The sequence below is a fragment of the Mesoplodon densirostris genome, chromosome 2 (assembly GCF_025265405.1).
Source record: "Mesoplodon densirostris isolate mMesDen1 chromosome 2, mMesDen1 primary haplotype, whole genome shotgun sequence".
NCBI lineage: Eukaryota > Metazoa > Chordata > Mammalia > Artiodactyla > Ziphiidae > Mesoplodon > Mesoplodon densirostris.
In genome coordinates this window covers 106,662,435-106,678,558 of record NC_082662.1, presented here as the reverse complement: position 1 = coordinate 106,678,558, position 16,124 = coordinate 106,662,435, and the positions used below count along the sequence as shown (strand labels likewise).

Genomic DNA, 16,124 nt, shown 5'->3' with positions numbered 1-16,124 from the left:
TTTACATTCCCACCAACAATGCCAGAGGGTTCCCTTTACTCCAAACCCTCTCCAGCATTTACTGCTTGTAGATTTTTTGATGATGGCCGTTCTGACTGGTATAATGTGATACCTCATTGTAGTTTTGATTTTCATTTCTCTGATGATTAGTGATGCTGAGCATCTTTTCATGTGTTGGTTGGCAATCTGTATATCTTCTATGGAGAAATGTCTATTTAGGTCTTCTGTCCATTTTTGGATTGGGTTGTTTGTTTTTTTGATATTGAGCTGCATGGGCTGCTTGTAAATTTTGGAGATGAATCCTCTGTTAGTTGCTTCATTTGCAAATATTTTCTCCCATTCTGAGGATTCTCTTTTCATCTTGTTTCTGGTTTCCTTTGCTGTGCAAAAGCTTTTAAGTTTCATTAGGTCCCATTTGTTTATTTTTGTTTTTAGTTCCATTTCTCTAGGAGGTGGGTCAAAAAGGATCTTGCTGTGAGTGATGTCATAGAGTGTTCTGCCTATGTTTTCCTCTAAGAGTTTGATAGTGTCTGGCCTGACATTTAGGTCTTTAATCCATTTTGAGTTGGCTTTTGTGTATAGTGTTAGCAAGTGTTCTAATTTCATTCTTTTACATGTAGCTGTCCAGTTTTCCCAGCACCACTTATTGAATAGGCTGTCTTTTCTTCATTGTATATTCTTGCCTCTTTAACAAACATAAGGTGACTGTATGTGCATGGGTTTCTCTCTGGGCTTTCTAGCCTGTTCCACTGATCTATATTTGTTTTTGTGCCAGTACCATACTGTCTTGATTACTGCAGCCTTGTAGTACAGCCTGAAGTCTGGGAGCCTGTTTCCTCCAGCTCCATTTTACATTCCAAGATTGCTTTGGCTATTCAGGGTCTTTTGTGTCTTCAAGCAAATTGTGATATTTTTTCTTCTAGTTCTGTGAAAAATGCCAGTGATAGTTTGATAGGGATTGCATTGACTCTGTAGATTGCTTTGGGTAGTATAGTCATTTTCACAATGTTGATTCTTACAATCCAAGAACATGGTATATCTCTCCATCTGTTTGTATCATCTTTACTTTCTTTCATCAGTGTCTTATAGTTTTCTGCTATAGGTCTTTTGTCCCCTTAAGTAGGTTTATTCCTAGGTATTTTGTTCTTTTTGTTGCAGTGGTACATGGGAGCATTTCCTTAATTTCTCTTTCACATTTTTCATCATTAGTGTATAGGAATGCATGAGATTTCTGTGCATTAATTTTGTACCCTGCTACTTTACCATATTCTTTGATTAGCTCTAGTAGTTTTCTGGTAGCATCTTTAGGATGCTGTATGTATAGTATCATGTCCTCTGCAAACAGTGACAGCTTTACTTCTTCTTTTCCAATTTGGATTCCTTTTATTTCATTTTCTTCTCTGATTGCTGTGGCTAAAACTTCCAAACTATGAATAATAGTGGTGAGAGTGAGAAACCTTGTTCCTAATCTTAGTGGAAATGGTTTCAGTTTTTTACCATTGAGAATGATGTTGGCTGTGGGTTTGTCATATATGGCCCTTATTATGTTGATGTAAGTTCCCTCTATGACTACTTTCTGGAGAGTTTTAATCATAAATGGGTGTTGAATTTTGTCGAAAGCTTTTTCTGCATCTATTGAGATTATCATATGGTTTTCATCTTTCAATTTGTTAATATGGTGTATCGCATTGATTGATTTGCATATATTAAAGAATCCTTGCATTCCTGGGGTAAACCCCACTTGGTCATCATGTATGATCCTTTTAATGTGCTGCTGGATTCTGTTTGCTAGTATTTTGTTGAGGATTTTTGCATCTATGTTCAACAGTGATATTAGCCTGTAGTTTTCTTTTTTTTTTTTTTTGTAACATCTTTGTCTGGTTTTGGTATCAGGGTGATGGTGGTCTTGTAGAATGAGTTAGGGAGTGCTCCTCCCTCTGCTATATTTTGGAAGAATTGGAGAGGGATAGGTGTTAGCTCTTCTGTAAATATTTGATAGAATTCGCCTGCGAAGCCATCTGGTCCTGGGCTTTTGTTTGTTGGAAGATTTTTAATCACAGTTTCAATTTCAGTGCTTGTGATCGGTCTGTTTATATTTTCTATTTCTTCCTGGTTCAGTCTCAGAAGGTTTTGCTTTTCTAAGAATTGGTCCATTTCTTCCAGGTTGTCCATTTCATTGCCATATAGGTGCTTGTAGTAATCTCTCATGATCCTTTGTATTTCTACAGTGTCAATTGTTACTTCTCCTTTTTCATTTCTAATTCTGTTGATTTGAGTCTTCTTCCTCTTTTTCTTAATGAGTCTGGCTAATGGTTTATCAATTTTGTTTATCTTCTCAAAGAACCAGCTTTTAGTTTTATTGATCTTTGCTATTGTTTCCTTCATTTCTTTTTCATTTATTTCTGATCTGATTTTTATGATTTCTTTCCTTCTGCTAAGTTTAGGGATTTTTGTTCTTCTATCTCTAATTACTTTACGTGTAAGTTTAGGTTGTTTATTTGAGGTGTTTCTTGTTTCTTGAGGTAGGATTGTATTGCTATAAACTTCCCTCTTATAACTGCTTTTGCTGCATTCCGTAGGTTTTGGGACATGATGTTTTCATTGTCCTTTGTTTCTAGGTATTTTTTTATTTCATCTTTGATTTCTTCAGTGATCTCCTGCTTATTTTATTTAGCCTCCATGTGTTTGTATTTTTTACATTTTTTTCCTGTAATTGATATCTAGTCTCATAGCGTTGTGGTCGGAAAAGATACGTGATACGATTTCAGTTTTCATAAATTTACCAAGGCTTGACTTGTGACCCAAGATATGATCTATCCTGGAGAATGCTCCATGAACTCTTGAGAAGAAAGCGTGTTCTGATGTTTTTGGGTGCAATGTCCTATAAATGTCAATTAAGTCCATCTTGTTTAAGGTGTCATTTAAAGCTTGTGTTTCCTTATTTATTTTCATTTTGGTTGATCTGTCCATTGGTGAAAGTGGAGTGTTAAAGTCCCCTACTATGTTTGTGCTACTGTCGAATTCCTCTTTTATGGCTGTTAGCATTTGCCTTATGTATTGAGGTGCTGCTATGTTGGGTGCATAAATATTTACAATTGTTATATCTTCTTCTTGGATTGATCCCTTGATCATTATGTAGTGTCCTTCTCTGTCTCTTGTAGTAGTCTTTATGTTAACATGTATTTTTTCTTACATGAGAATTGCTACTCCACCTTTCTTTTGATTTCCATTTGCATTGAATATCTTTTTCCATCCCCTCCCTTTCAGTCTATATGTTTCCTTAAGTCTGAAGTGGGTCTCTTGTAGGCAGCATATATACAGGTCTTGTTTTTGTATCCATTCAGCCAGTCTGTGTCTTTTGGTTGGCACATTTAATCCATTTACATTTAAGGTAATTATCAATATGTATGTTCCTATTACCATTTTCGTATTTGTTTTGTTTTGCTCATGTAGGACTTTTCCTTCTCTTGTGTTTCCCGCCTAGAGAAGTTCCTTCAGCATTTGTTGTAAAGCTGGTTTGGTGGTGCTGAATTCTCTTAGGTTTTGCTTGTCTGAAAAGGTTTTAATTTCTCTGTGCCATCTGAATGAGATCCTTGCTGGGTAGAGTCATCTTGGTTGTTGGTTTTTCCCTTTCATCACTTTAAATATGTCCTGCCACTCCCTTCTGACTTGCAGAGTTTCTGCTGTAAGATCAACTCTTAACCTTATGGGGATTCCTTTGTATGTTATTTGTTGTTTTTCCCTTGCTGCTTTTAATATTTTTTCTTTTTATTTAATTTTTGATCGTTTGATTAATATGTGTCTTGGCATGTTTCTCCTTGTATTTATCCTGTATGGGACTCTCTGCACTTCCTGAACTTGATTGACCATATTAGGGAAGTTTTTAACTATGGTCTCTTCAAATATTTTCTCAGTCCCTTTCTTTTTCCTCTTCTGGGACCCCTGTAATTTGAATGTTGGTGCATTTAATGTTGTCCAGATGTCTCTAAGAATGTCCTCCATTCTTTTCATTCTTTTTTCTTTATTCTGCTCTGCAGTAGTTATTTCCACTCTTTTATCTTCCAGGTCACTTATCTGTTCTTCTGCCTCAGTTATTCTGCTATTGATTCCTTCTAGAGAAATTTTGATTTCATTTATTGTGGTGTTCATCATTGCTTGTTTGCTCTTTAGTTCTTCTAGGTCCTTGTTAAATGGTTCTTGTATTTTCTCCATTCTATTTCCAAGATTTTGTATCATCTTTACTCTCATTACTCTGAATTCTTTTTCAGGTAGACTGCCTATCTACTGTTCATTTGTTTGATCTGGTGTGTTTTTACCTTGCTCCTTCATCTGCTGTGTATTTCTCTGTCTTCTGATTTTTCTTAACTTACTGTGTTTGGGGTCTCCTTTTCGCAGGCTGCAGGTTTGTAGTTCCTGTTATTTTTAGTGTCTGACTCCAGTGGCTAAGGTTGATTCAGTGGGTTGTGTAGGCTTCGTTGTGGAGGGGACTAGTGCCTGTGTTCTGGTGGATGAAGTTGAATCTTGTCTTTTTGGTGGGCAGGACCACATCTGGTGGTGTGTTTTGGGGTGTCTGTGAACTCAGTATGATTTTAGGAGACATCTCTGCTAATGGGTGGGGTTGTGTTCCCATCTTGCTAGTTGTTTGGCATGGGATGTCCAACACTGGAGTTTGCTGGTCATTGATTGGAGCTGGGTCTTAGCATTGAGATGGAGATCTCTGGGAGAGCTCTCGCTGATTGGTATTATGTGGGGCTAGGAGGCCTCTGGTGGACCAATGTCCTGAACTTGGCTCTCATACCTCAGAGGGTCAGGCCTGACACCTGGCCGGAGCACCAAGACCCTGTGCGCCACATGGCTGGAGTGCCTTCAGAGTTGGAGATGCTGGCCGGCAGTGTCTCTCCTTCTATGCTGCACATTAGAATCACCTGCTTCTTCCTTGTTTTGCCCCAAAGGTAGTGTTCCACAGAGAAAAACAATAGCCTTGAAAACAGTCACAGCTCTGAGATGGCTTTTTTTCCCTTTGTGCTTAGTCGGGTTTCCCTTGCTCACATGGGGCCACATGCAGAGGCCTTGCACCCGGCTCTTCCGACCAGAGTTCCTAGTGTGGAATGGCTGCCACCAACACTTCAACTCAGGCAAGCCATGTGCAGAAGTGAGGAAAAGGACACTGCATCCAAGATGGCAGCCAGGGACCATGTCTTACCATTAAATTTATAAACACACATTTTTACTTCAGGATTAATCCCTTTCCTTCCTTTTGTTAGATTCAATTTTCTTAGTTCATTCTTAGCATGTGATTTTTAAAAGTCATACATTCTATTTATATTCTTCTAGAAGTTACACTTATCCTTTTAAATCTCATATTTAAACATTTTTATATAATAGCTAGGGTTAAAGAATATTAATATCATTTCACAGAAAACGTTAAAATCTTTAACATATTTTCACTTGCTCCCAACAAATCTCCTACCTCCCATTTAGAAATTGCCTAAAATTTTTATTTCCAATTGTAAAGTAATATTTTTTAATCATAAATAAGTGGCATAAATAGTTACCTACATTTAATTGTAAATTTTATTATTTCTCAACTCTTACTTATATCCCGTGTTGTCTTGGATGTTTTTTCTTAACGCAGCTGGAATACATTGTGAGTAATTCTTTCAGAAAGTATCTGTGGGTGGAAAATTTTCTGAATCATTGCATGCTGAAATATTCCTTATTTTGTTATCTCATTTGAAATATACATATCCATGTTCTCTCATCACAGATCAGTCGTAATGCTTCTGGGTTTTGTTTGAAATGCAGACTTATTGAAAGGTCCTGAGCATAAGAGAGACATGATATGACTTAAGGATGAAAGGGATCTTCCTACTTGCTCTCTCTAGAATAGACTACAAAGGGTAGAAGGTAGGAACAAAGAGACTTGTTGGGAACCTATGGAAGCAATCCTAGCAAAAGGTGGTAGTGACAGACCAGGACGATAGTGGTAAAGGGAGTGAGAAGTGATCAGATTCTGAATGCATTTTAAATATGTTTTAAAACATCATTTGGATTTCCTGACAGATTGGAAGAAGAACATGAGAAACAAGAGTAGTCAAAGGTAACTTCAGAGTATTTGACCTATTCAACTCAACCTGATGACAAGTGCAGACTTGCCATCAGCTAAGAGGCCAAAGGGCTTGATGAGCGGTTTGGAGTGGAGGATCAGGAGTTTGATTTGGGACATGTTGAGTTTGAGATATCTTTTACCTTCCAAATGAAGATGTTGTGTAACCATAATTCATAGTCTACAATTTTCAGTTTATTTGTTTCTCTTTTTTTAGGCAAATAAGGTATTTTATTACTAAATATTTTTTATTATTTTTAAATTAATTTTTATTGGAGTATAGTTGCTTTACCATGTTGTGTTAGTTTCTGCTGTACAGCAAAATGAATCAGCTATACATATACATACATCCCCTCTTTTTTGGATTTCCTTCCCATTTAGGTCACCACAGTGCATTAAGTAGAGTTCCCTGTGCTATACAGTATGTTCTCATTAGTTGTCTATTTTATACCTAGTATCAATAGTGTATATGTGTCAATCCCAATCTCCCAGTTCCTCCCACCCCACCCCTTTCTCCCTTGGTATCCATACATTTGTTCTCTATGTCTGTGTCTCTATTTCTGCTTTTCAAATAAGATCATCTATACCATTTTTCTAAATTCCATATATATGCATTAATATATGATATTTGTTTTTCTCTTTCTGACTTACTTTGGTCTGTATGACACTCTCTAGGTCTGTCAACATCTCTATAAATGACCAGTTTTGTTCCTTTTTATGGCTGAGTAATATTTCATTGTATATATGTACCACATCTTCTTCATCCATTTCTCTGTTGATGGACATTTAGGTTGCTTCCATGTCCTGGCTATTGTAAATAGTGCTGCAGTGAAAACTGGGGTACATGTGTCTTTTCAAAGTATGGTTTTCTCTGGATATATGCCCAGGAGTGGGATTGCTGGATCATATGGTTACTATATTTTTAGTTTTTTAAGGAAACTCCATACTGTTCCCCATAGTGGCTGTACCAATTTACATTCCCACAAACAGTGCCAGAGAGTTCCCTTTTCTCCACACCCTCTCCAGCATTTCTTATTTGTAGACTTTTTGATGATGGTCATTCTGACTGGTATGAGGTGAAACCTAATTGTAGTTTTGATTTGCATTTCTCTAGTAATTAACAACATTGAGCATTTTTTCATGTGCCTATTGGCCATCTGTATGTCTTCATTGGAGAGATGACTATTTAGATCTTCTGCCCATTTTATGATTGGGTTGTTTGTTTTCTTTATTGAGCTGTATGTGTTGTTTGTATATTTTGGAACTCAATCCCTTCTCCATCACATAGTTTGCAAATATTTTCTCCCATTCCATAGGTTATCTTTTCATTTTGTTTATGGTTTCCTTTGCTGTGCAAAAGCTTTTAAGTTTAATTAGGAGCCATTTGTTTATTTTTGTTTTTATTTCCATTATTCTAGGAGACAGATCCAAAAAAATGTTGCTGCAGTTTATATCAAAGAGTGTTCTGTCTATGTTTTCCTCTAAGTGTTTTATAGTGTCTGGCCTTACATTTAGGTCTTTAATTCATTTTAAGTTTATTTTTGTGTATGGTGTTATGGAGTGTTCTAATTTCATTCTTTTACATGTAGCTGTCCAGTTTTCCCAGCACCACTTCCTGAAGAGACTATCTTTTCTCCATTGTTTTATCTATTCTTGCCTCCTTTGCCATAGATTTTAATTGCCCATAAGTGTGTGGGTTTATTTCTGGGCTTTCTATCCTGTTCTATTGGTCTATGTTTCTGTTTTTGTGCCAGTACCATACTGTTTTGATGACTGTAGCTTTGTAGTATAGTCTGAAGTCAGGGAGCCTGATTCCTCCAGCTCCATTCTTCTTTTTCAAGATTGCTTTGGCTCTTCAGGGTCTTTTGTATTTCCATACAAATTTTAAAAATTTTGTTCTAGTTCTGTGAAAAATGCCATTGGGCATTTGATAGGGGTTGCATTGGGTCTATAGATAGCCTTGGTTAGTATGTTCATTTTAACCATATTGTTTTTTTTTTTTTTTTTTTTGGTGGTACGCGGGCCTCTCACTGTTGTGGCCTCTCCTGTTGTGGAGCACAGGCTCCAGACGCACAGGCTCAGTGGCCATGGCTCACGAGCCCAGCCGCTCCGCGGCATGTGGGATCTTCCCAGACGGGAGCACGAACCCGTGTCCCCTGCATCGGCAGGCGGACTCTCAACCACTGCGCCACCAGGGAAGCCCAACCATATTGATTCTTGCAATCCAAGAACACAGTCTATCTTTCCATCTGTTTGTGTCCTCTTCAGTTTCTTTCATCAGTGTCTTATAGTTTTTGGAGTATAGGTTTTTTGCCTCCTTAGGTAGGTTTATTCCTAGGTATTTTATTCTGTTTGATGCAATAGTAAGTGGGATTGTTTACTTAATTTCTCTTTCTGCTATTTCGTTTTTAGTGTATAGAAGTGAAACAGATTTCTGTGTATTAATTTTGTATCCTGCAACTTTACCAAATTAACTGATGAGGTCTAGTAGTTTTCTGGTAGTATCTTTAGGATTTTCTATGTATAGTACCATGTCATGTGCAAATCGTGACAGTTTTACTACTTCTTTTCCAATTTGCATTTCTTTTCTTTAAAAGAGATCAAGAATTAAAGAAAATAATGAAGCAACTAGAGTATAGAATTCATCTAGCTTTATTTTTTCAAAACTTTTGTCCTCACTTTCATACAATTTGACAGTAACTAATCTTTATTGTCAAACCTAAATATTTCAACTTTTTCCCCTAGCAACAACTTTCTTTGGATATTCATATATTGTAAGTGTACATACATTTAGTTAAAATAATTACAATAATCAGTATAAATAGAATAAATGGATTTGGGAGCAAATATTACTGAATCCTGGTAAGCAATAAGATGCTGATGTATACATAAATGCACAAGCAGCTTAGGGTGTAGTATTTAGGATGTGGGTATTCAAGGGCCAGTAAGTTTTATAGCAAGAGTGCAGGGTTTCAGCTAATCCAGTGAGTCACTTAGCTGGCAGTCAATTATGATAGTACCTATTGTGCTATAAACTTGCTCTAAAAAGAGATTTTGCCATATTACTCTCCAATTAATAGCATTGAGAATGACTGTTTCTCCAAACTGTCATCAACTCTTGGTATTATCAAGCATTTAAATCTTTGGTTTGGATGGAAATATCTAATTTTTAATTTTATACATCTTTAATCATGAAGGAAGCTGAACAATTTTCAAATGTTTATTGGATATTTATATATAACTACTTTGTACAAAATATATTCTAGGATATATTGCTATTACATTTGTTACATGGGCAATTTAGAATCAGTTCATTTTTTAAAAGTTCATTTGCACAATCAGTATCTTAAGCACTTGTTGACTTTAACTAATATTAACTCAATGGTCACCTGCTGTTCTTTGCTTTTTTTTAGGAATTATTTGGAACTTGTTGCAAAATCCATTCAAGATTGGATCACAAAAGAAGAAGCTGTATATCAGGAAGCTAAAATGGCTGAGGAAATCAGTAGGACCAAGAATGAGCTGGAAATAAAATCTGCTGGTACCAAAATTTCTTCTACTAGCAAAATTTATTCTATTAAAAAATCTAAAAATAAGTAGCCAGTTGAACTTATACATAAGTCCAAAGACATTCTATTTATTAATTTAATCAAGACAGTGAACATTTCAGGATTAAAAAGAGTTGTCCACAAAATTTCTGTGACTCTTCACGTTCCCTAAAAAATAGAATAGCTGCATTCTAAATATGATGAAAATATTTGTTGTATATTGATTGATACTTGCCTTATATTGACCATACTTCCTGCCAGATCTGAAAGATTCAATCTATTCAGATCCAGTGTGATGCTGAGAAATGCCAAATGTCTTTATTTTGCTGGGATTGATAGGTTCGCCTATCTAAGTTTTGTTGGCAATACGTGAGTTAGATTCAGAGTCCGTATGTCTCCGTAAGAATCATTATGGCTGCCAAAGTGAGATTAAAACAAGACCTTCCTTAGAAGAGTAAACAAAATAGTCCCGAGATTAGGGGCTTCCCTGGTGGCGCAGTGGTTGAGAGTCCGCCTGCCGATGCAGGGGACACGGGTTCATGCCCCGGTCTGGGAAGATCCCACATGCCGTCGAGCGGCTAGGCCCGTGAGCCATGGCCACTGAGCCTGTGCGTCTGGAGCCTGTGCTCCGCAACGGGAGAGGCCACAACAGTGAGAGGCCCGCATACCAAAAAAAATAGTCCCGAGACTAACTGGGAGTTAGAATTTAAAAATGAAGGAAAAACGGATTATTGGGGGCCTGTGACATGGACTCGACAGGATGTTGGATCAATAGATATTTTCATTTTTGTTGTTGTCGATTTTCATGACTTTGATGCTGTCAGTCAGAGAGAAGAGGGTGAGAAAAAGAGGAAGGATACTTGATAAATAAGTGAAATGTTGAGGAAATTCATCTGGAAAATAAAGATATTTCACTGGGTTCATACAAAGGAAATGAGCTCTATGTGAATTATACTCATTGTTTTTGATAACCAAGCTGAGAGTGATTTCCTATAAAGAAGCAAAACTGTATAATTTCCAAAGTTTTTGCAACCACTGTAAACTACCAAAGGAATTTGTGCTTGGCTTGATTCTAAAATAAAACTTGGAAAACCAAGTCAAAGATGAAGCATTCACCTTTCACCAAAATGGTTACATAATCCATCCATCAACTCTGCCTTCCTCCTGATGGGGTGCAGCAAGACAGCACTAGGTAATTGGAATACTCGATGGGACTATCTAAAAAGACCGGTAGGGCTTCCCTCTCACAATTGTGTCCAGGCCATACTTTACTGTTAGTAGCAAAAATTGTGGATTGACTGCCTTTTCTTTATTCTGCTTCTGAGCAGAACCAAAAGTTTAATAATTATCTGGGTGTCTATGGACCAAATTCAGAAAATGGTTTAATTGGGATTGGAATACACCTGGTAGGTATTGCATTCAGTTTGAGGCCTCTCAAGTCAGGACAGATGTAAACCTTCACAACAGAATAACTATAATGGCAAGAGGAGGGCTTCAGTATAGAAAGAAAAGTTAAATTTGTTCTGTGTGGTCTTAAGGGGTTAAATTAGGATTAATTAGGTTAAAACTCTAGTGAGAGAGAGTCCAGTTCACTAAAAGCTTCAAAATCTCAACACTTTGAGAATGGAATGTACTGCCTCCACAGATGGTGAGTTGTTCATCCCTGAAAGAGCTCAGTTCCACTTCAGATGTCCACTCTAGAGATGGCAAAAAAAGAATTCAGAGATGAGTGAATGGGGATCCCCTACAACCCAGATGCTTGGTCCTTCTATGAAACCTTATTTTAGAGAGTTTTACTAAGAAGTTTAATTTTCTCTGATTATAGGTAACAAAGAAATGAGCAAAACAGAGATATCAGATCAAGAAAAAGAAAAAGAGAAGGAAAAGATTCCTTTTATTTTAGAAGGCTCTCTCAAGGTAATCCAAGGAAAGACAAATGACACTGACAAATCACAAGTTAAAAGTTATTTTGTGCTAGTTTGTGTGGTATAACAGGAAATGATCTTTTTGCTAAACTTGAAATGACAGTCTCTCCACCAAGCTGTCTCCTCCACCAGATGATAAGCCTTTAGGAAACTGTGCCAAAATCCAGGGCAGTGCCTTGTTCATAGTTGGTAAACTCTGTATCTGCTGCAGGAAGTTGTTTTTGTTTGCATTTTTATTGAAAATTTTAATTACAAAAGTAATACATGCTTTTATAAGAAATCAGACTTAACCTGGCTGTCCTAAGACCCTGAAGTCAGAAATATTAATGATTTGGCATGTTCTATGCTCATACAAGCATGCATGCACAAATATAAGAGAGTATTCATGTTTGGTTTTGGTTTAGGTTTGGTATGTTTTTTGGGTTTTTTTTTTTTTTTTTTTGCGGTACATGGGCCTCTCACTGCTGAGGCCTCTCCCATTGCGGAGCACAAGCTCCGTACGCGCAGCCTCAGTGGCCATGGCCCACGGGCCCAGCCGCTCCACGGCATGTGGGATCTTCCCGGACCGGGGCATGAACCCGTGTCCCCTGCATCGGCAGGCGGACTCTCAACCACTGCGCCACCAGGGAAGCCCTGGTATGTTTCTTTTTAACTCTGCTACATGCTTTTTTCTCTTGGCAACACATCATGAATATCACTTCCAGGCAATATCTAGAGATCTAACTTATTTTCATAGCATTATATTAGTCTATGATTTGGGTGTACCTTAATTTATTAAACAATTTCCTTAGTAATAAATACCACTTTTTTCTATTTATACAGAAATATTTAACTTTTATGTAGTCAAATCAATCATCTTTGGCCAAAATTTAAAAGACACAATGCCAGATTTTGTCAAGGGTGTGAAGTAAAGCAAATTCTCATACACTGCTGATTGAAGTATAAGTTGGTACTTCCACTTTGGAAAATTGGACATACATACTAAAGTTAAGCATATGATTTCTCTTTAACCAAATAGTTTCACTCCTAAGTATATACCTAATATACTTATGCATGCATGTGTTCACCAAGACACATGGACACAGTTTTCCTTGCAGCATATTTTTTTTTTTTTTTTTTTTTTTTTTTGCGGTATGCGGGCCTCTCACTGCTGCAGCCTCTCCCGTTGTGAAGCACAGGCTCCAGACGCGCAGGCTCAGCAGCCATGGCTCATGGGCCTAGCCGCTCCATGGCACGTGGGATCCTCCTGGACCAGGGCACGAACGCGCGTCCCCTGCATCGGCAGGCGGACTCTCAACCACTGCACCACCAGGGAAGCCCTGCAGCATATTTTTAATTCTCCCAAACTGGAAACAATTCAAAGATTCATCAGTAGAATGCCTAGAATGGTTCATGTAATGAAATACTATGCAGCTCTGGAAATAAATGACATATAGCTACACACAGAAATATGTATGAATCTCACACACAACATGTTAAGCCAAAGAAGAGAAAGTTAAAAGACTATATACCTTATGTAGGATTTCATTTACATAAGTTTTTAAATAGGCAAGGCTAAACTAATGTATTAAAAATTAGGATGATGTTTGCCTTTGGGGCAGTACAAGTGGTTGGTAATTGAGGAGAAGCATGAGGAGGGCTTCTGGGGAGCTGGAGATCGTCTATTTCTTGACCTGGTGGTAGTTTTACAGGAGCACTTACTTGGTGGTAATTCATTCAACTGTTCACTTAGGATTTGTGCTCTTTTTGTATGTACGTTACAGCTTGTTAAAAAAAGGGTTTTAAAAATCTGTCATTTTTTTAATGGTTTTAGGGCTTCTGTCTTTTTGGTTCCATCAGGTTGATTCCACCTTGAGTTTGTATGTTAATTTTCCTGTACTCTCTTAGAATATTTTCATAGATATCCTTTTTATATTCAGAGATCTAATCTATCTGAAATACATGTTTTGTAGCATAATGTAAGGGTCTTTTTCTCTGCCCAGATGGACTGTCATTTTACTAGTACCATTTAATTAAATGTAATATTAATCCCCACCCCTTAAACAAATTGGAATATTGATATGTCACATATTAGGTACCCATTTTTTAATCCATTTTTATAGATCCCTATAAAATGATAAGAGATATCCTGAACTCTTCTGAACACTACAGTGTCTACTGAGTGTTTGTGTCCTTCAAAATTCATATGTTGAAAACCTAATCCCAATGTGATGGTATTTTAAACCATTTTTGAATGCTGTATTCTGTTTCAGTCACCCACTTAATTATTCTTATACAAGTACCATACTATTTTAATTACAGTAGCTTTGTTGTAAGCTTATAGATTGTGTAGGCAGGAGCTGATTTCCCTACCTCCATCAGTATGCAATAACCCTCAAAAGAGCATTGGTTAAGATTAGTGAGCCTCCCTGGCTTCTTGGTATTAATGGTAAAGATAATTACATGGCAAATCTTTAAGTTTATTATTATTTGCTGCTTAATCTTATTCAATTTTTAAAGTATCTGTTGGTATTGAAACTAATATCTAGTGGGGTTTTTTTCCCTTTATTTAGGAGATATATTGAATTATGGAGATTGATTTAACAATATGAGTAACCTTTGTATTTCTAAAACAAACTTCTCTTCAGCACTTCCTAAAGTTTAGTCCTTATCCCACAAAACCACATATGCCATAATTGCCTAGGTATCTCTGGGGGGAGGAGAGACTTAAAATATACATGTTTTCACTCCATCCTAACTGATCTTTGGGAATAGAACCTAGGAATTTTAATTTTTAGTAAGCCCCTGGGTCCATCTTTATGTACATTATTGATGAAAAATTATAGCACCATTTTTTTCATGGAATGTTATTATTTTAATATTTTAATTAATAATTTAATATTTGATTAATAATTATTTTAATAAACAGCTGACTCTGTTCTGATAGTATTTTATCTAGAATTTTTGTGTCTATGATGAATGAAGTGATAGGCTTTTGTGTTGTTCTTAACAAGCATTACTATTAAGGTTATGTTGGCTTCTTTTTGGGGGCGGCGCTGCACCTCACGGTATGTGGAACTTCCCTGAACAGGGATTGAACCCACGCCTCCTGTAGTGGAAGCGTGGAATCTTAACCACCAGACCACCGGGGAAGCACCATGTGTTGGCTCTTGTTTTTAATTTAAGTATAGTTGATGTACAGTATTATATAAGTTACAGGTGTTCAATATAGTGATTCACAATTTTATAAAGACAGAAATGGCTACTACAAAGGCAGCACCTAATCAAAAGATTGTGAAGCCTGTGAAGGTTTCTGCACCCTGAGTTGGTGGAAAGCACTAAGTTGACAGATGAGATTTTCAAATAAAGATCTGACTCTAACTAAAAAAAAATCACTACCTTTATAGTTGTTACAAAATATTGGCTATATTCCCTGTGTTGTACAATAGATCCGTGTAGTTTATTTTATACCTAATACTTTGTACCTCTTAATCTCCTTCCACTGTATTGCCCCTCCCCCTCCCTCTCCCCACTGGTAACTACTAATCTGTTCTCTATATCTGTGAGTCTGTTTCTTTTTCATTATATTCACTAGTTTTTTTGTATTTTTTAGATTCTACATGTAAATGATATCATACAGTATTTGTCTTTCTCTGACTTATTTCACATAGCATAATACCCTCCAAGTCTATCCATGTTGTTGCAAATGGCAAAATTTCATTCTTTTTATGGCTGAGTAGTATTCCACTGTATATATATATATATCACATCTACTTTAGCTGTTCATCTGTTGATGGACACTTAGGTTGCTTCCATATCTTGGCTATTGTAAATAATGCTGCTATGAAATTGGGGTGCATGTTGGCTTTTAAAATGAATTAAGGAAGTGCAGCAAGGTTACTGTATGCAAGATTAACATAGGAAAAAATATCACTGGAGTTCCTATTCACCAGCAATAACCGATTAGAAAATGTAACATAAAACAAATATCATTCACAAGAGCAACAAAAACTATAAGGTGCCAAGAAAAATAAATTAATAAAAGATTTTTCTTTATGGAGAAAATTATAGCATGTTATTGAAGGACAGTAAACACCTGAATAAGTGGGAAAATATACCATGGTCATGGATGAAAAGACTCAGTTTAGGATATGAAATATACTCATATACCTTTAAAAGTATATACTCATACTTTCTTTTGTTTTGTTTGTTTGTTTATTTATTTATGTCTGTGTTGGGTCTCTGTTGCAGCCTGCAGGCTTCTCTAGTTGCGGCGAGTGGGGGCTACTCTTCTTTGCGGTGTGCGGGCTTGTTGTTGCAGAGCAGGACTCTAGGCACGTGGGCTTTAGCAGTTGAGGCACATGGGCTCAGTAGTTGTGGCTCGCTGGCTGTAGAGCAGAGGCTCAGTAGTTGTGGTGCACGGGCTTAGTTGCTCCACTGCATGTGGGATCTTCCCAGACCAGGAATCGAATCCGTGTCCCCTGCATTGGTAGGTGGATTCTTAACCACTGCGCCACCAGGGAAGTCCTGTGGGGCTGTTTTTAAATTGGTACGTTTTTTATATCT

The 16,124-nt window shown here is 37.0% G+C and overlaps 1 protein-coding gene across 1 annotated transcript in view; it reads left to right on the top strand.

Moving 5' to 3' along the window:
• The window catches only part of SPAG17 (sperm associated antigen 17), a 221,521-nt gene that overhangs the window by 105,505 nt on the left and 99,892 nt on the right, over window positions 1-16,124 (top strand). Inside the window, exons 19-20 of the mRNA XM_060120028.1 lie at window positions 9,520-9,698; window positions 11,480-11,571. Coding sequence (XP_059976011.1) covers window positions 9,520-9,698; window positions 11,480-11,571 — 271 coding nt within the window. The remainder of the gene's footprint in view (window positions 1-9,519; window positions 9,699-11,479; window positions 11,572-16,124) is intronic.